At 54.4% G+C, this 21967-nt stretch overlaps 2 protein-coding genes across 2 annotated transcripts in view; one reads left to right on the forward strand and one right to left on the reverse strand.

The window, feature by feature from the left end:
- The window catches only part of LOC144603008 (zinc-binding protein A33-like), an 852507-nt gene that overhangs the window by 571852 nt on the left and 258688 nt on the right, over positions 1-21967 (reverse strand).
- The window catches only part of LOC144602498 (vacuolar protein sorting-associated protein 52 homolog), a 31683-nt gene continuing 10269 nt past the window's right edge, over positions 554-21967 (forward strand). The window contains exons 1-12 of the mRNA XM_078415629.1: positions 554-632; positions 3947-4034; positions 5491-5543; positions 6469-6544; positions 7263-7330; positions 10051-10226; positions 12269-12419; positions 13062-13162; positions 16000-16132; positions 17064-17121; positions 18789-18922; positions 20779-20934. Of these exons, the coding sequence (XP_078271755.1) occupies positions 621-632; positions 3947-4034; positions 5491-5543; positions 6469-6544; positions 7263-7330; positions 10051-10226; positions 12269-12419; positions 13062-13162; positions 16000-16132; positions 17064-17121; positions 18789-18922; positions 20779-20934 (1206 nt within the window). The 5' untranslated portion in view covers positions 554-620. The remainder of the gene's footprint in view (positions 633-3946; positions 4035-5490; positions 5544-6468; positions 6545-7262; positions 7331-10050; positions 10227-12268; positions 12420-13061; positions 13163-15999; positions 16133-17063; positions 17122-18788; positions 18923-20778; positions 20935-21967) is intronic.

The following is a 21967-nucleotide window of genomic DNA, read 5'->3' on the forward strand; positions in this document are numbered from 1 at the left end:
CCTCCCCCCTCCCTCTCCTCCCCTCTCACTCCCTCACCTCCCCTCACCTCCCCCTCCCTCCCTTCCCCTCCCCCACCTCCCCTCCCACCTCCCTCTCCTCCCCTCTCACTCCCTCACCTCCCACCCCCTCACCTCCCCCTCCCTCCCTTCCCCTCCTCCCCTCCCACCCCCTCCCCTCTCACTCCCTCACCTCCCCTCCCCTCCCCACCCCCCACTCACCTCCCCCTCCCTCCCCTCCCACCTCCCTCTCCTCCCCTCTCACTCCCTCACCTCCCACCCCCTCACCTCCCCCTCCCTCCCCTCCCCCCTCCCTCTCCTCCCCTCTCACTCCCTCACCTCCCCTCACCTCCCCCTCCCTCCCTTCCCCTCCCCCACCTCCCCTCCCACCTCCCTCTCCTCCCCTCCCACCCCCTCACCTCCCCCTCCCTCCCTTCCCCCCCTCCCCTCCCACCCCCTCCCCTCCCCGTGCACCACTCACTCCCCTCCCCTCCCCTCCCCTCCCCCAGTGCACCACTCACATCCCTCCCCTCACCAGGCCAGGCCCAGGCTGCGGGTCCCGGGTAGGCCGCGCCGCGGGGGCTGCTGGGAGTTGTAGTCCCCCTTGCCCGGAAGTGGCCGCCATGACGACGGCGGTGAGTGAGGGAGCGCCGCGGGGAGGGAGGGAGGGAGCGCCGCACTGAGGGGAGGGGAAGGGAGCGCCGCACTGAGGGGGGCGGGAGGGAGGGAGGGAGCGCCGCACTGAGGGGGGCGGGAGGGAGGGAGGGAGCGCCGCACTGAGGGGAGGGGAAGGGAGCGCCGCACTGAGGGGGGCGGGAGGGAGGGAGCGCCGCACTGAGGGGGGGGAGGGAGGGAGCGCCGTAGTGAGGGGGGCGGGAGGTGAGTGAGTGGTGCACTGAGGGGGGCGGGAGGGGGGAGTTGAGGTAGTGGGAGGGGAGGGAGTGGGAAGGGAGGGGAGGGGAGGTAGTGGGAGGGGGAGTTGAGGTAGTGGGAGGTGAGGGAGGGGGAGGGAGGGGGGAGGTGAGGGAGGGGGAGGGAGGTAGTGGGAGGGGGAGTTGAGGTAGTGGGAGGGGAGGGAGGGGAGGGAGTGGGAGGGAGGGGGGAGGTGAGGGAGGGGGAGTTGAGGTAGTGGGAGGGGAGGGGAGGTAGTGGGAGGGGAGGGGAGGTAGTGGGAGGGGAGGTGAGGGAGGGGAGTGATGCACTGAGGGGAGGGAGGGAGTGCCTCACTGAGGGGAGGGAGGGGAGGGAGGGAGTGCCTCACTGAGGGGAGGGAGTGGGAGGGGAGGGAGTGATGCACTGAGGGGAGGGAGGGAGTGGGAGGAGAGGGGAGGGAGTGATGCACTGAGGGGAGGGAGTGGGAGGGGAGGGAGTGATGCACTGAGGGGAGGGAGGGAGTGCCTCACTGAGGGGAGGGAGTGGGAGGGGAGGGAGTGATGCACTGAGGGGAGGGAGGGAGTGCCTCACTGAGGGGAGGGAGTGGGAGGGGAGGGAGTGATGCACTGAGGGGAGGGAGGGAGTGCCTCACTGAGGGGAGGGAGTGGGAGGGGAGGGAGTGATGCACTGAGGGGAGGGAGGGAGTGCCTCACTGAGGGGAGGGGAGGTACTGGGAGGAGCGCTGCACTGAAGGAGGGAGGGAGGGAGGGAGCGCCGCACTGAGGGGGGGAGGAGTGGGAGGGGAGGGAGTGGAAGGGGAGGGGAGGGAGTGCCGCACTGTGGGAGGGGAGGGGGGAGTGGGAGGTGAGGGAGTGCCGCACTGAGGGAGGGGAGGGGGGGAGTGGAGGTAGTGGGAGGGTAGTGGAGGTAGTGGGAGGGGAGGGAGTGCCACACTATGGGAGGGGAGGGAGTGGGAGGGAATTCCACACTGAGGAGGGAGGGAGGGGAGGGTGTGGGAGGGGAGGGAGTGGGAGGGGAGAGAGTGGGAGGTGAGGGAGTGCCGCACTGAGGGAGGGGATTGGAGGTAGTGGGAGGGGAGGGGAGGTAGAGGGAGGTGGGAGGGGAAGGGAGGGGAGGTGAGGGAGGGGACGGGAGGGAGGGGAGGTGAAGGGTGGGGGAGGTGAGGGGTGGGGGAGGTGAGGGGTGGGGGGGAGGTGAGGGAAGGGAGGGGGAGGTGAGGGGAGGTGAGGTGAGGGAGGGGGAGGGGAGGTGAGGTGAGGGAGGGCAGGTACCAGTGTAAGTTGGCCCACTGATAGCAGCGTTGTGGAGAGTTGGAGCAATCAGTCAGTCTGAAGAAGGGTCTCGACCCGAAACGTCACCCATTCCTTCTCTCCTGAGTTGCTGCCCGACCTGCTGAGTTACTCCAGCATTTTGTGAATAAATACCTTCGATTTGTACCAGCATCTGACAATAGACAATAGGTGCAGGAGGAGGCCATTCGGCCCTTCGAGCCTGTACGCACCACCATTCAATGTGATCATGGCTGATCATTCTCAATCAGTACCCCGTTCCTGCCTTCTCCCCATACCCCCTGACTCCGCTATCCTTAAGAGCTCCATCTAGCTCTCTCTTGAATGTATTCAGAGAATTGGCCTCCACTGCCTTCTGAGGCAGAGAATTCCACAGATTCACAACTCTCTGACTGAACAAGTTTTTCCTCATCTCTGTTCTAAATGGCCTACCCCTTATTCTTAAACTGTGTGGCCCCTTGTTCTGGACTCCCCCAACATTGGGAACATGTTTCCTGCCTCTAATGTGTCCAACCCGTTAATAATCTTATACGTTTCGATAAGATCCCCTCTCATCCTTCTAAATTCCAGTGTATACAAGCCTAGTTGCTCCAGTCTTTCAACATATGACAGTCCTGCCATTCTGGGAATTAACCTAGTAAACCTACACTGCACGCCCTCAATAGCAAGAATATCCTTCCTCAAATTTGGAGACCAAAACTGCACACAGTACTCCAGATGCGGTCTCACTAGGGCCCTGTACAACTGCAGAAGGACCTCTTTGCTCCTATACTCAACTGCAATTATCTTCTTATAAAACCCAAGGCAAGAGTGAGCCTTGCTCAGGCTGTTGAACCTCGCAGACTGAAGGCAGTGCGTGGCCATAAACGCACCCACTGACCCCCCGGTACTAATCTTCCCCAAAACCATCCAGCATAACCCCCCCCCCCCCTCACCATTCCAGTAGAGGTGCCAGCATGTGTTTAGTTTAGTTTAGTTTACTTTGGAGATACAGCGCAGAAACAGGCCCTTCGGCCCACCGAGCCCGTGCCGACTAGGGCGTGCAGCGTAGGTTTACTAGGTTAATTCCCGGAATGGCGGGACTGTCATATATTGAAAGACTGGAGCGACTAGGCTTGTATACACTGGAATTTAGAAGGATGAGAGGGGATCTTATCGAAATGTATAAGATTATTAAGGGGTTGGACACGTTAGAGGCAGGAAACATGTTCCCAATGTCGGGGGAGTCCAGAACAAGGGGCCACACAGTTTAACAATAAGGGGTAGGCCATTTAGAACGGAGACGAGGAAAAACATTTTTCAGTCAGAGAGTTGTGAATCTGTGGAATTCTCTGCCTCAGAAGGCAGTGGAGGCCAATTCTCTCAATGCATTCAAGAGAGAGCTAGATAGGGCTCTTAAGGATAGCGGAGTCAGGGGGTATGGGGAGAAGGCAGTGGAGGCCAATTCTCTCAATGCATTCGAGAGAGAGCTAGATAGGGCTCTTAAGGATAGCGGAGTCAGGGGGTATGGGGGAGAAGGCAGGAACGGGGTACTGATTGAGAATGATCAGCCATGATCACATTGAATGGCGGTGCTGGCTCGAAGGGCCGAATGGCCTCCTCCTGCACCGGTTGTCTATTGACCAGCGATCCCCGCACGCTGTCACTATCCTACACACTCGCTGACGAGGGACAATTTACAATTTTTGCAGAGGTCGATGAACCCACAGACCTGTACGTGTTTGGAGTTTGTACCGTGATTGTCACCGGCCGTTTCTCTCGTGCAGGAGCAGCGGATGCAGGCAGTGGGCGGTGAGATGCTGATGGGTGATCTGGACATCACCTGCGATGAGTTCATCCTGGACGAAGTGGACAGTGAGTGCCGTCCCTCCCGAGCCGGGCGTGGGATGGGGGGAGGGGCTTGCTCACCTTGCTCACCTGTCCTGCTTCACCACACCTGTTAATCAAGGCAGATACGGGCAATTGCAGGTGTTGGTTTACATTGAAAATAGGTGCAGGAGTAGGCCATTCGGCCCTTCGAGCCTGTACGCACCGCCATTCAATATGATCATGGCTGATCATCCAACTCGGTATCCCGTACCTGCCTTCTCTCCATACCCCCTGATCCCTTTAGCCACAAGGGCCACATCTAACTCCCTCTTAAATATAGCCAATGAACTGGCCTCAACTACCTTCTGTGGCAGAGAATTCCACAGATTCACCACTTTCTGTGTGAAAAAAAACTTTCTCATCTCGGTCCTAAAAGACTTGCCCCTTATCCTTAAACTGTGTGACCCCTTGTTCTGGACTTCCCCAACATCGGGAACAATCTTCCCGCATCCAGCTTCTCCAACCCCTTAAGAATTTTGTAAGTTTCTATAAGATCCCCCCTCAATCTTCTAAATTTATACTACAGTAAGGCACAAAGTACTGGGGGTAACACAATGGGTGGTCAGGCAGCACCTCTGGAGAACATGGATAAGCAACGTTTCGGGTAAGAAGGGTCTCGACTCTGAAGCGTCAACTATCCATGTTCTCCACCGATGCTGCCTGACCCACTGATTTACTCCAGCACTCTGTGAAACGTCACCTATCCATGTTCTCCACAGATGCTGCCTGATCCGCTGAGTTACTCCAGCACTCTGTGAAATGTCACCTATCCACGTTCCCCACAGATGCTGTCTGACCCGCTGAGTTACTCCAGCACTCTGTGAAACGTCACCTATCCATGTTCTCCACAGATGCTGACTGACCCGCTGAGTTACTCCAGCATTGTGTGTTTAACTTCGGTTTAAACCAGCATTTACAATTCCTTCCTACACAGTCTATCTTCCTAGAAACATAGAAACATAGAACATAGAAAATAGGTGCAGGAGTAGGCCATTCGGCCCTTCGAGCCTGCACCGCCATTCAATATTGATCATGGCTGATCATCCAACTCAGTATCCCTTACCTGCCTTCTCTCCATACCCCCTGATCCCTTTAGCCACAAGGGCCACATCTAACTCCCTCTTAAATATAGCCAATGAACTGGCCTCAACTACCTTCTGTGGCAGAGAATTCCACAGATTCACCACTCTGTGTGAAAAAAAAACGTTCTCATCTCGGTCCAAAAAGACTTCCCCCTTATCCTTAAAATGTGACCCCTTGTTCTGGACTTCCCCAACATCGGGAACAATCTTCCCGCATCTAGCCTGTCCAACCCCTTAAGAATTTTGTAAGTTTCTATAAGATCCCCCCTCAATCTTCTAAATTCCAGCGAGTACAAGCCGAGTCTATCCAGTCTTTCTTCATATGAAAGTCTAAGATGATTATTGCCTTTGCTTTGCAGCCCACATACAGGCCAACCTCGAGGATGAACTTGTAAAGGAAGCGTTAAAGACTGTGAGTGTACTTCATTTTTAGCAGCTTGTGCAAAAGTGCAGGGATGGGATTAATGTTTGTGAAGTGGGATTGATGTAGCAGTCGTTGGAGCGACTGGTCACGCTGTGAGCAAATGGTACCTGTGAAGATCTCACGCGGTCACGGGGAGAACGTACAAACTACGTTTAGATAGCACCCGTGGTCGTGATGGAACCCAGGTCTCCGTTGGTGCAAGACTGTAAAGGGCCCGTGCCACTAAGGCGACTGCCGGTGACTAGGCTGTCGCCGAATGTTCGTCGTGGTGTTGCGGGCGTGACCGTGAGGGACCTTCAATGAATCGTAGCCGATCTCGGCGCGTCGCGGAAACATTTTCCAGGTAGAAATGTCTCGGCCACAGCTGGCTTGTCGCCAGGTATCGTAGCTTATTGCGGCCGCTGTCTGTATCACGCTGTCCCCAGGTTTGCCAGGTTGTCGCAGATGTGTTTAGAAGCACGTAACATTAAATTAAGTAAAGGCATTTGAAGATACCAGTGGTTTTGTTGAACCAATTTATTTACCGTCAGGACATTTGACGGGTAGATTGGAGGCGGCAGTTTGACGGTCAGGTAAGCGTGGGGAATTTCGCGATGTTTCCGAAGACGGTGTAATCTCTTAGCCAGGTGCTAGTTTCACAAAAAAGTCACTTGTATCGATCGACCGGACTGGGCATTGTCGTGGTCGTTGTCGTAGGGTAAAAGAAAATGTCGGCCATCTGCTACGACTTTGACAGTCGCCTTAAATATCGCATAACTGTGACAGGCCCTGAAGGCAGCAACTCTACCACCGCGCCACTGAGGTTAATGTTGTGCGGTTAATGTTCAAGAGCCCGATGGATGTCTGGGAGAAGCTGTTCTTGAAGCTGGGGCGGGTGTGAGAGTGGGTTTAACTGGGCTGTCTTTCTCCACAGGGTGTTGATCTGAGACACTACTCCAAACAGGTGGAGACGGAGCTACAGTATATTGAACATGCCTCCATTAAAGACTGTATCCTTTTCCAAAACAACAATCCCTACCATCTGCCTGTGGCGCACCTCGTTGAGCTGGAATGGAATTCTGTGCTGGACAGGTACTGACACAGGGCAGGTACATGGACAGGCACTGACACAGGGCAGGTACTGACACAGGGCAGGTACATGGACAGGTACTGACACCGAGCAGGTACATGGACAGGTGATGACACCGGGCAGGTACATGGACAGGTAATGACACAGAGCATGTACATCAACAGGTACTGACACCGTGCAGGTACATGGACAGGCACTGACACAGGGCGGATACATGGACAGGTGATGACACAGGGCAGGTACATGGACAGGTACTGACACAGGGCAGGTACATGGACAGGTACTGACACAGGGCAGGTACATGGACAGGATGACACAGCAGGTACATGGAGAGGTGATGACACAGGGCAGGTACATGGACAGGTACTTACACAGGGCAGGTACATGGAGAGGTGAAGACACAGGGCAGGTACATGGACAGGTACACAGGGCAGGTACATGGACAGGTACACAGGGCAGGTACATGGACAGGTACACAGGGCAGGTACATAGGCAGGTACTGACGCAGGGTGCTCCAGCCCCACCTGCTATGAACTGCCCCCCCCAATGCAGCAACTGCCCCGGCCCTCTGTTCTAACGGGGTGGGGGATGTGCTCTTAACTCTGAGTTCCCACTGCGTTCCTCAGCGTCCACAACAGACATCAAGGAGAGTGAGAACATCGCCAGTCTGCACAACCAGATCACGGCCTGTGACACCATCCTGGAGGTAGGTGGGTGCGGGCACAGCCTGGGGGGGCAGTGCCACAGTCAGACTGGCAGGGTGGTGACCAGGGACTTCACTGGGCTGCTCTTGTACGGAGGTCAATGGTTCTCCCTTGTCACATACGGTCAATGGTTCTCCCTTGTCACATACGGTCAATGGTTCTCCCTTGTCACATACAGTCAATGGTTCTCCCTTGTCACATACAGAGGTCAATGATTCTCTCTTGTCACGTATGGAGGTCAATGGTTCTCCCTTGTCATGTATGGAGGTCAATGGTTCTCTCTTGTCACGTATGGAGGTCAATGGTTCTCTCTTGTCACGTATGGAGGCCAATAGTTCTCCCTTGTCACGTACGGAGGTCAATGGTTCTAGACAATAGGTGCAGGAGGAGGCCATTCGGCCCTTCCAGCCAACACTGCCATTCAATGTGATCATGGCCGATCATTCTCAATCAGTACCCCGTTCCTGCCTTCTCCCCATACCCCCTGACTCCGCTATCCTTAAGACCTCTATCTAGCTCTCTCTTGAATGCATTCAGAGAATTGGCCTCCACTGCCTTCTGAGGCAGAGAATTCCTTCTCCCTTGTCCCTAGACAATAAACAATAGGTGCAGGAGGAGGCCATTCGACCCTTCGAGCCAGCACCGCCATTCAAGACTCTGCAGGCGAAGTCAGTGGATATTTTGTAAGGCAGAGATAGATAGATTCTTGATTAGTTATGGGGAGAAGGCAGGAGAATGGGGTTAGGAGGGAGAGATAGATCAGCCATCATTGAATGGCGGAGTAGACCTGATGGGCCGAATGGCCTGTCACTTCTGCTCCTATCACTTATTTACATACTAAAACTCGTTTGTTCCTGAATTACAGCCAAAACGATACACCCATACCCCCTGACTCCGCTATCCTTAAGAGCTCTATCTAGCTCTCTCTTGAATGCATCCAGAGAATCGGCCTCCACTGCCTTCTGAGGCAGAGAATTCCTTCTCCCTTGTCACGTACAGAGGTCAATGGTTCTCTCTTGACACCTACGGAGGTCAATGGTTCTCCCATGTCACGCGTACAGGTGTACAGTGAAATTCCTTTCTGCAAAGCATTGCCACACCTGAGAAAGGACGTGCTGGCTCTGGAGAGGGTCCAGAGGAGGTTTACAACAACGATCCCAGGAACGAGTGGGTTAAGCTACGGCGAGCGTTTGTCGACACTGGGCCTGCACTGGCTGGAGTTCAGAAGAATGAGGGGGGACCTCATTGAAACGTACCGAACAGTGAAAGACTTGGATAGAGTGGAGGTGCAGAGGATGTTTCCACTAGTGGGAGAGTCTAGGACTAGAGGTGGTAGCCTCAGAATTAAAGGATGTCCTTTTAGCAAGGAGATGAGGGTGGTGAATCTGTGGAATTATTTAGATAGGAATGCTAGAGTCAGTTATTAAAGATGGGATAGCAGCACATTTGGAAAGTGGTGAAATCATTGGACAAAGTCAGCATGGATTTATGAAAGGTAAATCATATCTGACGAATCTTATAGAATTTTTCGAGGATGTAACTAGTAGAGTGGATAAGGGAGAACCAGTGGATGTGTTATATCTGGACTTCCAGAAGGCTTTCGACAATGTCCCACATAAGAGATTAGTATGTAAACTTAAAGCACACGGTATTGTGGGTTCAGTGTTGATGTGGATAGAGAACTGGCTGGCGGACAGGAAGCAAAGAGTAGGAATAAACAGGTCCTTTTCAGAATGGCAGGCAGTGACTAGTGGGGTACCGCAAGGCTCAGTGCTGGGACCCCAGCTATTTACAATATATATTAATGATTTGGACGAGGGAATTGAATGCAACATCTCCAAGTTTGCGGATGACACGAAGCTGGTGGGCAGTGTGATCTGTGAGGAGGATGCTATGAGGTTGCAGGGTGACTTGGACAGGTTGTGTGAGTGGGCGGATGCATGGCAGATGCAGTTTAATGTGGATAAGTGTGAGGTTATCCACTTTGGTGGTAAGAATAGGAAGGCAGATTATTATCTGAATGGTGTCAAGTTAGGAAAAGGGGACGTACAACGAGATCTGGGTGTCCTAGTGCATCAGTCACTGAAAGGAAGCATGCAGGTACAGCAGGCAGTGAAGAAAGCCAATGGAATGTTAGCCTTCATAACAAGAGGAGTTGAGTATAGGAGCAAAGAGGTCCTTCTGCAGTTGTACAGGGCCCTAGTGAGACCGCACCTGGAGTACTGTGTGCAGTTTTGGTCTCCAAATTTGGGGAAGGATATTCTTGCTATTGAGGGCGTGCAGCGTAGGTTTACTAGGTTAATTCCCGGAGTTGGACACGTTAGAGGCAGGAAACATGTTCCCAATGTTGGGGGAGTACAAAACAAGGGGCCACAGTTTAAGAATAAGGGGTCGGCCATTTAGAACTGAGATGAGGAAAATCTTTTTCAGTCAGAGAGTTGTGAATCTGTGGAATTCTCTGCCTCAGAAGGCAGTGGAGGCCAATTCTCTGAATGCATTCAAGAGAGAGCTAGATAGAGCTCTTAAGGATAGCGGAGTCAGGGGGTATGGGGAGAAGGCAGGAACGGGGTACTGATTGAGAATGATCAGCCATGATCACATTGAATGGTGGTGCGTACAGGCTCGAAGTGCCGAATGGCCTCCTCCTGCACCTATTGTCTATTGTCTCTATCCCTGTCTCTGCCCCTCTCTCTCTCTGACTGTGCCGTGTGCTGTGTGACAGAGGATGGAGCAGATGCTGGGGACTTTCCAGAGTGACCTGAGCAGCATCAGCTGTGAGATCCAGACCCTGCAGGAGCAGTCCATCGCCATGAACATCAAGCTGAAGAACCGCCAGTCAGTGCGCAGCGAGCTCAGCCAACTGGTGGATGAGCTGATCGTGCCCGCCATCATGATCTCGTGAGTGACCGGGCCCAGTGCCATACACCTGCACCCACCCACACGCACCCACCCACCCACCCCCGACTGACCCACCCACAGCCCACCCACCCCACACCCACACCCACACCCGACTCCGCCATCATGATCTCGTGAGTGACCGGGCCCAGTGCCACCCACTGCCCACCCACACGCACCCACACAGCCGCACCCACCCAGCCGCACCCACCCACCCTGCACCCGGCCCACCCCCGGCCCACTCACACCACACCCACCCACACACACCCACCCACACGCACCCACCCACGACTCCAACATCATGATCTCGTGAGTGACCGGGCCCAGTGCCACCTACTGCCCACCTCCAACCCATCCCTGACCTCCCACCCTGGTGCCACGCCCATCTCCTGGTGCCATGCCCATCTCCTGGTGCCATGCCCATCTCCTGGTGCCATGCCCATCTCCTGGTGCCTGCCCATCTCTAGGCACTGCCTGCCCATCTCCTGGTGCCATGCCCATCTCCTGGTGCCTGCCCATCTCCTGGTGCCATGCCCATCTCCTGGTGCCTGCCCATCTCCTGGTGCCATGCCCATCTCCTGGTGCCATGCCCATCTCCTGGTACCATGCCCATCTCCTGGTGCCTGCCCATCTCCTGGTGCCATGTCCATCTGGTGCCACGCCCATCTCCTGGTGCCTGCCCATCTCCTGGTGCCATGCCCATCTCCTGGTGCCTGCCCATCTCCTGGTGCCTGCCCATCTCCTGGTGCCATGCCCATCTCCTGGTGCCTGCCCATCTCCTGGTGCCTGCCCATCTCCTGGTGCCATGCCCATCTCCTGGTGCCATGCCCATCTCCTGGTGCCTGCCCATCTCCTGGTGCCTGCCCATCTGGTGCCATGCCCATCTCCTGGTGCCATGCCCATCTCCTGGTGCCATGCCCATCTCCTGGTGCCATGCCCATCTCCTGGTGCCATGTCCATCTGGTGCCATGCCCATCTCCTGGTGCCACGCCCATCTCCTGGTGCCATGCCCATCTCTAGGCACTGCCTGCCCATCTCCTGGTGCCTGCCCATCTCCTGGTGCCTGCCCATCTCCTGGTGCCATGCCCATCTCCTGGTGCCTGCCCATCTCCTGGTGCCACGCCCATCTCCTGGTGCCATGCCCATCTCCTGGTGCCATGCCCATCTCCTGGTGCCTGCCCATCTCCTGGTGCCAAGCCCATCTCCTGGTGCCTGCCCATCTCCTGGTGCCATGCCCATCTCCTGGTGCCTGCCCATCTCCTGGTGCCACGCCCATCTCCTGGTGCCACGCCCATCTCTAGGCACTGCCTGCCCATCTCCTGGTGCCTGCCCATCTCCTGGTGCCATGCCCATCTCCTGGTGCCATGTCCATCTGGTGCCATGCCCATCTCCTGGTGCCACATCCATCTGGTGCCACACCCATCTCCTGGTGCCATGCCCATCTCCTGGTGCCATGTCCATCTCTGGCACTGCCCATCTCCGGGTGCCTGCCCATCTCCTGGTGCCATGTCCATCTCTGGCACTGCCCATCTCCTGGTGCCATGCCCATCTCCTGGTGCCACATCCATCTGGTGCCATGCCCATCTCCTGGTGCCATGTCCATCTCTGGCACTGCCCATCTCCGGGTGCCTGCCCATCTCCTGGTGCCTGCCCATCTCCTGGTGCCATGTCCATCTCCGGGTGCCTGCCCATCTCCTGGTGCCACGTCCATCTCCTGGTGCCATGTCCATCTCCTGGTGCCACGCCCATCTCCTCGTGCCATGCCCATCTCTAGGCACTGCCTGCCCATCTCCGGGTGCCTGCCCATCTCCTGGTGCCATGCCCATCTCCGGGTGCCTGCCCATCTCCTGGTGCCACGTCCACCTCCTGGTGCCTGCCCATCTCCTGGTGCCTGCCCATCTCCTGGTGCCATGTCCATCTGGTGCCATGCCCATCTCCTGGTGCCATGCCCATCTCCTGGTGCCATGCCCATCTCCTGGTGCCATGCCCATCTCTAGGCACTGCCTGCCCATCTCTCACCCCCTCCTTGCATGTTTACGTTGCAGTACCATTATGGACACCCCAGTCACTGAGCAGCAGTTTCTGGAACAGCTCCACGAGCTCAACAACAAGATTAACTACGTCAAGGAGCAGTCCTTCAAGGAGACCCTGGCCTGTGCTGACGTGCAAGACATCCTGGACCGTCTGAAAATCAAGGTATGGCCTTTGGCAAAGGTGGCGCAGCGGGTAGTGCAGAACGTCTACACTTAACACCCATTTAGTTTAGTTTAGAGATACAGCGCGGAAACAGTCCCTTCGGCCCACCGGGTCCGCGCCGACCAGCGATCCCCGCACACATTAACACGATCCTAGGCCCACTAGGGACTGCTGGAGTAACTCAGCGGGTCAGGCAGCATCTGTGGAGAACGTGGATAGGTGACGTTTCACAGAGTGCTGGAGTAACTCAGCGGGTCAGGCAGCATCTGTGGAGAACGTGGATAGGTGACGTTTCACAGAGTGCTGGAGTAACTCAGCGGGTCGGGCAGCATCTGTGGAGAGAATTGGATAGATGACGTTTCACAGAGTGCTGGAGTAACTCAGCGGGTTAGGCAGCATCTGTGGAGAACATGGATAGGTGACGTTTCACAGAGTGCTGGAGTAACTCAGCAGGTTAGGCAGCATCTGTGGAGAACATGGATAGGTGACGTTTCACAGAGTGCTGGAGTAACTCAGCGGGTTAGGCAGCATCTGTGGAGAACATGGATAGGTGACGTTTCACTGGCGTTCCAGGGGGGTAAAGTTCAAGGGGAAAGCGCTCCACTGGGGAGAGGGTTGACTACTATGCTTGTCGTTGTGCAGGCTGTTTCGAAGATCAGGGAGTTTATTCTGCAGAAGATCTATTCGTTTCGCAAACCCATGACCAACTATCAAGTTCCTCAGAACGCACTGCTGAAATACAGGTGTGGCATCTCTCTCTCTCTCTCTCTCTGTCTGCCCAATACTAGGCCTAAAACACAGGTATGGCCTCTCTCTGTGTGTGTGTCTGCCCAATACTAGGCCTAAAACACAGGTATGGCCTCTCTCTGTGTGTGTGTCTACCCAATACCAGGCCTGAAACACAGGTATGGCCAATACTAGGCCTGAAACACAGGTATGGCATCTCTCTCTCTCTGTGTGTCTGCCCAATACCAGGCCTGAAACACAGGAATGGCATCTCTCTCTCTGTGTGTCTCTACGCAATACCAGGCCTGAAACACAGGTATGGCATCTCTCTCTCTCTGTGTCTGCCCATTACTAGGCCTGAAACACAGGTATGGCCTCTCTCTCTCTCTGTCTGCCCAATACTAGGCCTGAAACAGAGGTATGGCATCTGTGTCTATCCAATACTAGGCCTGAAACACAGGTATGGCCTCTCTCTGTGTGGGTGTCTACCCAATACTAGGCCTGAAACACAGGTATGGCATCTCTGTGTGTGTGTGTGTGTGTGTCTACCCAATACTAGGCCTGAAACACAGGTATGGCATCTGTGTGTGTGTGTGTGTGTGTCTACCCAATACTAGGCCTGAAACACAGGTATGGCATCTCTGTGTGTGTGTGTCTCTACGTAATACTAGGCCTGAAACACAGGTATGGCCTCTCTCTGTGTGTGTCTACCCAATACTAGGCCTGAAACACAGGTATGGCCTCTCTCTGTGTGTGTGTCTACCCAATACCAGGCCTGAAACACAGGTATGGCCTCTCTCTGTGTGTCTCTACGCAATACCAGGCCTGAAACACAGGTATGGCCTCTCTCTGTGTGTGTCTACCCAATATTAGGCCTGAAACACAGGTATGGCCTCTCTCTCTGTGGGTGTCTACCCAATACTAGGCCTGAAACACAGGTATGGCATCTCTGTGTGTGTGTGTACCCAATACCAGGCCTGAAACACAGGTATGGCCTCTCTCTGTGTGTGTGTCTACCCAATACCAGGCCTGAAACACAGGTATGGCCTCTCTCTGTGTGTCTCTACGCAATACTAGGCCTGAAACACAGGTATGGCCTCTCTCTGTGTGTCTCTACGCAATACCAGGCCTGAAACACAGGTATGGCATCTCTCTCTCTCTCTCTCTCTCTCTCTCTCTCTCTCTCTGTGTCTGCCCAATACCAGGCCTGAAACACAGGAATGGCATCTCTCTCTCTGTGTGTGTCTGCCCAATACTAGGCCTGAAGCACAGGTATGGCATCTCTCTCTCTGTGTGTGTCTGCCCAATACTAGGCCTGAAACACAGGTATGGCCAATACTAGGCCTGAAACACAGGTATGGCCAATACTAGGCCTGAAACACAGGAATGGCATCTCTCTCTCTCTGTGTGTCTACCCATTACTAGGCCTGAAACACAGGTATGGCCTCTCTCTCTCTCTGTGTCTGCCCAATACTAGGCCTGAAACACAGGTATGGCATCTCTGTGTGTGTGTGTCTACCCAATACCAGGCCTGAAACACAGGAATGGCATCTCTCTCTCTCTGTGTGTCTGCCCAATACTAGGCCTGAAACACAGGTATGGCATCTCTCTCTCTCTGTGTGTCTGCCCAATACTAGGCCTGAAACACAGGTATGGCCAATACTAGGCCTGAAACACAGGTATGGCCTCTGTGTGTGTGTGTGTCTACCCAATACCAGGCCTGAAACACAGGAATGGCATCTCTCTCTCTCTCTCTGTGTCTGCCCAATACTAGGCCTGAAACACAGGTATGGCCAATACTAGGCCTGAAACACAGGTATGGCCTCTCTCTGTGTGGGTGTCTACCCAATACTAAGCCTGAAACACAGGTATGGCCTCTCTCTGTGTGTGTCTGCCCAATACTAGGCCTGAAACACAGGTAATGCATCTCTCTCTCTCTGTCTGCCCAATACCAGGCCTGAAACACAGGTATGGCCTCTGTGTGTGTGTGTGTCTACCCAATACCAGGCCTGAAACACAGGTATTGCCTCTCTCTCTGTGTTTCTGCGCAATACCAGGGAGGGAGGGGGGGTGGGAGGGAGGGAAGAGGTGGCGGGAGGGAGGGAGGAAGGGACGGAGGGAGAGAGATGGGGTGGGAGGGTGGGGAGACGCGGAGGGTGGGATAGGAGTAGAATTAGGCCATTTGGCCCATCAAGTCTACCCCGCCATTCAAACACGGCTGATCTATCTCTACCTCCAAACCCACTATCCCTCCTGACCCCAATGTCACCCTCCCCATCATTGCCTGTTCTTCCCCCCCCATTGCCTGTTCTTCCCCCCCTCATTGCCTGTTCTTCCCCCCCTCATTGCCTCATCTTCCCCCCCCCTCATTGCCTGATCTTCCCCCCCCTCATTGCCTGATCTCCCCCCCCTCATTGCCTGATCTCCCCCCCCTCATTGCCTGATCTCCCCCCCCTCATTGCCTGATCTTCCCCCCCCTCATTGCCTGTTCTCCCCCCCATTGCCTGTTGCCCCCCCCCTCATTGCCTGTTCTTCCCCCCCCCCTCATTGCCTGTTCTTCCCCCCCCTCATTGCCTGATCTTCCCCCCCCATTGCCTGATCTCCCCCTCCCATTGCCTGTCCTTCCCCCCCATTGTCTGTTCTCCCCCCCATTGCCTGATCTTCCCCCCCATTGCCTGTTCTTCCCCCCCCCATCATTGCCTGTTCTTCCTCCCCTCATTGCCTGATCTTCTCCCCCCCCTCATTGCCTGATCTCCCCCCCCCCTCATTGCCTGATCTCCCCCCCCCCACCTCATTGCCTGATCTTCCAACCCCCCCCCCTCATTGCCTGATCTTCCCCCCCCCCCCCCCACAGGTTTTTCTACCAGTTCTTGATGGCAAACGAGCGACAGGTAGCGAAGGAGATCCGTGATGAATACGTGGACACTGTCAGCAAGATCTACCTGTCCTACTTCAAGTCCTACAGCAGCCGGCTGATGAAAGTGCAGGTCAGAGCCTGTCCCCTCCCCTCCCTCCCTCCCCACCCCGTCTCCCTCACCCCTCCTTCCCTTCTCCCCTCCCTCCCTTCTCCCCTCCCTCCCTTCTCCCCTCCCTCCCCCTCTCTCCCTTCTCCCCTCCCTCCCTCCCCCCCACCTCCCCATCCTCCCTCCATTCTCCCTCCCCACCCCCTCTCCCCTCCCTGCCACCCCACCTCCCACCCCCTCCCTCCCCTCCTCCCACCCTCCCTCTCTCCCTGCCTCCCTCCCTGCGTGCCTCCTATCCCCCCTCCTCTCCCCACCTCTTCTCCCTCCCTCCCAACCCCTCCCTCCCTCCCTCCCACCTCCTCTCCCCTCCCTGCCACCCCACCTCCCACCCTTCCTCCCTCCCTCCCCACCTCTCCCCCCCTCCCTCCCTCCCTTCCCTCCCCTCCCTCCCCTCCCCACCACCTCTCCCTCCCTCCCTCCCTCCCACCCAACTGCTCTCTGGTTGTGGTAGGTTGGATCAGTTGCCTGATAACAGCTGGGTAGAAATTGTCCCTGAATCTGGAGTAACTCAGCGGGTCAGGCAGCATCTGTGGAGAACATGGATAGGTGACGTTTCACAGAGTGCTGGAGTAACTCAGCGGGTCAGGCAGCATCTGTGGAGAACATGGATAGGTGACGTTTCACAGAGTGCTGGAGTAACTCAGCGGGTCAGGCAGCATCTGTGGAGAACATGGATAGGTGACGTTTCACAGAGTGCTGGAGTAACTCAGCGGGTCGGGCAGCATCTGTGGAGAGAAAGAACGGATGTCGTTTCGGGCCGAGACCCTTCTTAATCCCCAGTTGCTTGCCGCCCCCCTCTTCCCTTTGCGCGGTCCATGAAGGGGTCAGCCATTGCTGTTGCAAAGTACCGTGTGATTTGTGCTGGGCTGTCGTTTGACCTTGTTCTCCTCTTCAGTATGAAGAAGTGGCCGACAAGGATGATCTGATGGGAGTGGAGGATACGGCCAAGAAAGATATCCTTTACGGCCACTCGGCCCATCGAGTCTAACCCGCCATTCAATCATGGCTGATTTATCTCTCCCTCCCAACCCCATTCTCCTGCCTTCTCCCCATAGCCCCTGACACCCGAACTAATCACGAAACCATAGAAACATAGAAAACAGGTGCAGGAGTAGGCCATTCGGCCCTTCGAGCCTGCACCGCCATTCAATATGATCATGGCTGATCATCCAACTCAGTATCCCGTACCTGCCTTCTCTCCATACCCCCTGATCCCTTTAGCCACAAGGGCCATATCTAACTCCCTCTTAAATATAGCCGACGAACTGGCCTCAACTACTTCTGTGGCAGAGAATTCCACAGATTCACCACTCTGTGGAAAAAAAAGTTCTCATCTCGGTCCTAAAAGACTTCCCCCTTATCCTTAAACTGCGACCCCCTTGTTCTGGACTTCCCCAACATCGAGAACAATCTTCCTGCATCTAGCCTGTCCAACCCCTTAAGAATTTAGTAAGTTTCTATAAGATCCCCCCTCAATCTTCTAAATTCCAGCGAGTACAAGCCGAGTCTATCCAGTCTTTCTTCATATGAAAGTCCTGCCATCCCAGGAATCAATCTGGTGAACCTTCTCTGTACTCCCTCTATGGCAAGAATGTCTTTCCTCAGATTAGGAGACCAAAACTGTACACAGTACTCCAGGTGTGGTCTCACCAATGCCCTGTACAACTGCAGCAGAACCTCCCTGCTCCTATACTCAAATCCTCTTGCTATGAATGCTAACATACCATTCGCTTTCTTCACTGCCTGCTGCACCTGCATGCCTACTTTCAATGACTGGTGTACCACGACACCCAGGTCTCGTTGCATCTTCCCTTCTCCTAATCGGCCACCATTCAGGTAATAGTCTGCTTTCCTGTTCCCATATCCCTTGATTCCGCTAGCCCCTAGAGCTCTATCTAACTCTCTTTTAAATTCATCCAGTGAATTGGCCTCCGCTGCCCTCTGTGGCACAGAATTCCACAAATTCACAACTCTCTGGGTAAAAAACTCACTGGGTTTTTTTAACCGTTTTAAACGGCCTCCCCTTTATTCGAAGACTGTGTGGCCCCTGGTTCTGGACTCCCCCAACATTGGGAACATTTTCCCTGCATCTAGCTTGTCCAGTCCTTTTATAGTTTTATACATTTCCATAAGACCCCCCTCGCATCCTTCTAAACTCCAGTGAATACAAGCCCAGTATTTCCAATCTTTCCTCATATGACAGTCCCGCCATCCCGGGGGATTAACCTGGTGAACCTACGCTGCACTGCCTCAATAGCAAGGACGTCCTTCCTCAAATTTGGAGACCAAAACTGCACACAATACTCCAGGTGCGGTCTCACTAGGGCCCTGTACAACTGCAGAAGGACCTCTTTGCTCTTGTACTCAACTCCTCTTGTTATGAAGGCCAACATTCCATTGGCTTTCTTCACTGCCTGCTGTACCTGCATGCTTCCTTTCAGTCGAGACCCTTCTTCAGAAGAAGAAGAACCGTCAGACCGGAAACACCGCCCATTCCACCGTCTCCAGTGAGGCTGCCTGGCCCCGCAGAGTTACTCCAGCACTTTGTGCCTTACCTTCGGTTTACACGGGCGCCTGCAGTTCCTTTCCCCGCCCAGTTGACCTTGACTCACCGCTCCACGATTCTTCTCCAAGCCTTCGCTGAAGAACAGGAACACCATCTTCACCTTGGGCAACCGTGGAAACGTGATCGCCTCGTCGGAGCTGGAAGCGCCCATCATCGTGCCCCACGCTGCTCAGAAGAACGACTCTCGGGTAAGTATGCCATCCCCCCCTTCCCCTTCCAACCCCCCCTCCCCCCCCCCCCCTCCCCACCACTGACCATTCCCCAAGGTCAGACCACCAGCACTCAGCAGGTCAGGCAACGGCCGTGGTGAGATAAACGGTGGCGCAGCGGTAGAGTTGCTGCCTTTCAACGTACGACAGTTTCCGCCATTCCCGGGAATTAACCTAGTGAACCTACGCTGCACGCCCTCAATAGCATAGAACAAAACGGAAGTCATTGAAGAGACGAAGAGGGCGTGGGGTGTCTTGGACTGTTGGGCACTGCGGGTGGGGGTGGGGGGGGGGGTGGGGGGGTGAATGCGTCCTTGAAGAGAGAGAGAGGAGACACTAGTTCTGCTGTTCATGTCAACCCAACATCCCAATGTACTTCAGAATTAACAGCAAGCACCTATAATCCTTCCTTTGTCCCGCCCCCCTGACATCAGTCTGAAGAAGGGTCTCGGCCCGAAAGTTAGGAACAGGGGACGAACAACGAGATCTGGGTGTCCTAGTGCATCAGTCACTGAAAGGAAGCATGCAGGTACAGCAGGCAGTGAAGAAAGCCAATGGCATGTTGGCCTTCATAACGAGAGGAGTTGAGTAAGGGAGCAAAGAGGTCCTTCTGCAGTTGTACAGGGCCCTAGTGAGACCGCACCTGGAGTACTGTGTGCAGTTTTGGCCTCCAAATTTGAGGAAGGATATTCTTGCTGTTGAGGGCGTGCAGCGTAGGTTCTCCAGGTTAATTCCCGGAATGGCGGGACTGCCGTATGTTGAAAGACTTGAGCGACTAGGCTTGTATACACTGGATGAGAGGGGATCTTATCGAAACGTATAAGATTATTAATGGATTGGACCAGGGGAGCCGGCACATCTATCCTCATCGCCGAGCGACTTCCTTGGCCGGCTGGATAAACAAGCAAAGATCTGGAACCAAGAGTGCCAGAAAATCAGTGGTGGAACTGTAATGAGTAAATATGACATTTAAGTGGAAGATTATATAACTAAATTAATTAAGACGGGGTTAAACTATAAAGGGGAAGTCCAGAACAAGGGGGGAAGTCCAGAACAAGGGGTCACAGCTTAAGGATAAGGGGGAAGTCTTTTAGGACCGAGATGAGACCGCACGGTGGCGCAGCGGTAGAGTTGCTGCTTTACAGCGAATGCAGCGCCGGAGACTCAGGTTCGATCCTGACTACGGGTGCTGCACTGAGGCTGCAGAAACAGGCCCTTCGGCCCACCGGGTCCGAGCCGCCCAGCGATCCCCGCACATTAACACTATCCTACACACACTAGAGACAATTTTTACATTTACCAAGCCAATTAACCTACGTACCTGTACGTCTTTGGAGTGTGGGAGGAAACCGAAGATCCCGGAGAAAACCCACGCAGGTCACGGGGAGAACGTACAAACCCCTTACAGTTGGCGCCCGTAGTCAGGATCGAACCTGTGTCTTCGGCGCTACATTCGCTGTAAGGCAGCAACTCGACCGCTGCGCCACCGTGCACTGTGTAAATGTTCCAGTTTTTTGACCTCCGCTTTACGTCTCACGCAAGCGCTCGGCTCTTTTCCTCCATTTTGTTTTGACCTCCATTTTGTTTTGACCTCCATTTTGTTTTTACCTCCATTTTGTTTTTACCTCCATTTTCTTTTTACCTCGCTCACGTGCCTGGATAAAGAGGTTTGGAGAGAGTCTGCGTGAGTCCAAGAAGCACTAGTCTGAAGAGGGGGTCTCGCCCCGAGACGCCAGGCATTCCTTTTCTCCGGAGATGCCTCCTATCCCACTGGGTTACTGCAGCATGTTGTGTCTGTCTCTCTGTGATGTGACCTTTGTTCTTCTCCCTCCCAGTACCCCTTTGAGAGCCTGTTTCGCAGCCAGCACTACGCCCTCCTTGACAACAGCTGCCGCGAGTACCTCTTCCTCTGTGACTTCTTCATGGTGACCGGGAACTCTGCCCAAGATCTCTTCAACGCCATCATGGGCAAAACACTCAGCATGTTCTTGGTAAGTTCAAGCCTGCTGGTGGAGAGAAGTGATTTACCCTTGCATTTGGCTTTACCCTCAGAAAGGATGAGAGGGGATCTCTGGATGCTTTCAAGAGAGAGTTAGATAGAGCTCTTAAGGATAGCGGAGTCAGGGGGTAAGGGGAGAAGGGGTACTAGAAACATAGAAACATAGAAAATAGGTGCAGGAGTAGGCCATTCGGCCCTTCGAGCCTGCACCGCCATTCAATATGATCATGGCTGATCATCCAACTCAGTATCCCGTTCCTGCCTTCTCTCCGTACCCCCTGATCCCTTTAGCCACAAGGGCCACATCTAACTCCCTCTTAAATATAGCCAATGAACTGGCCTCAACTACCTTCTGTGGCAGAGAATTCCACAGATTCACCACTCTCTGTGTGAAAAAAAAACTTTCTCATCTCGGTCCTAAAAGACTTCCCCCTTATCCTTAAACTGTGACCCCTTGTTCTGGACTTCCCCAACATCGGGAACAATCTTCCTGCATCTAGCCTGTCCAACCCCTTAAGAATTTTGTAAGTTTCTATAAGATCCCCCCTCAATCTTCTAAATTCCAGCGAGTACAAGCCGAGTCTATCCAGTCTTTCTTCATATGAAAGTCCTGCCACCCCAGGAATCAATCTGGTGAACCTTCTCTGTACTCCCTCTATGGCAAGAATGTCTTTCCTCAGATTAGGCGACTGATTGAGAATGATCAGCCATTATCACATTGTATAAGAAAATAACTCCAGATGCTGGTAGAAATCGAAGGTATTTATTCACAAAATGCTGGAGTAACTCAGCAGGTCAGGCAGCATCTCAGGAGAGAAGGAATGGGCGACGTTTCGGGTCGTGCCATGATCACATTGAATGGTGGTGCTGGCTCGAAGGGCCGAATGGCCTACTCCTGCAACTATTGTCTATTGTCTATTGTAACATATAAGATTATTAAGGGGTTGGACACGTTAGAGGCAGGAAACATGTTCCCTATGTTGGGGGAGTCCAGAACAAGGGGCCCCAGTTTAAGAATAAGGGGT

This window comes from Rhinoraja longicauda, chromosome 19, assembly GCF_053455715.1.
Source record: "Rhinoraja longicauda isolate Sanriku21f chromosome 19, sRhiLon1.1, whole genome shotgun sequence".
Lineage (NCBI taxonomy): Eukaryota > Metazoa > Chordata > Chondrichthyes > Rajiformes > Arhynchobatidae > Rhinoraja > Rhinoraja longicauda.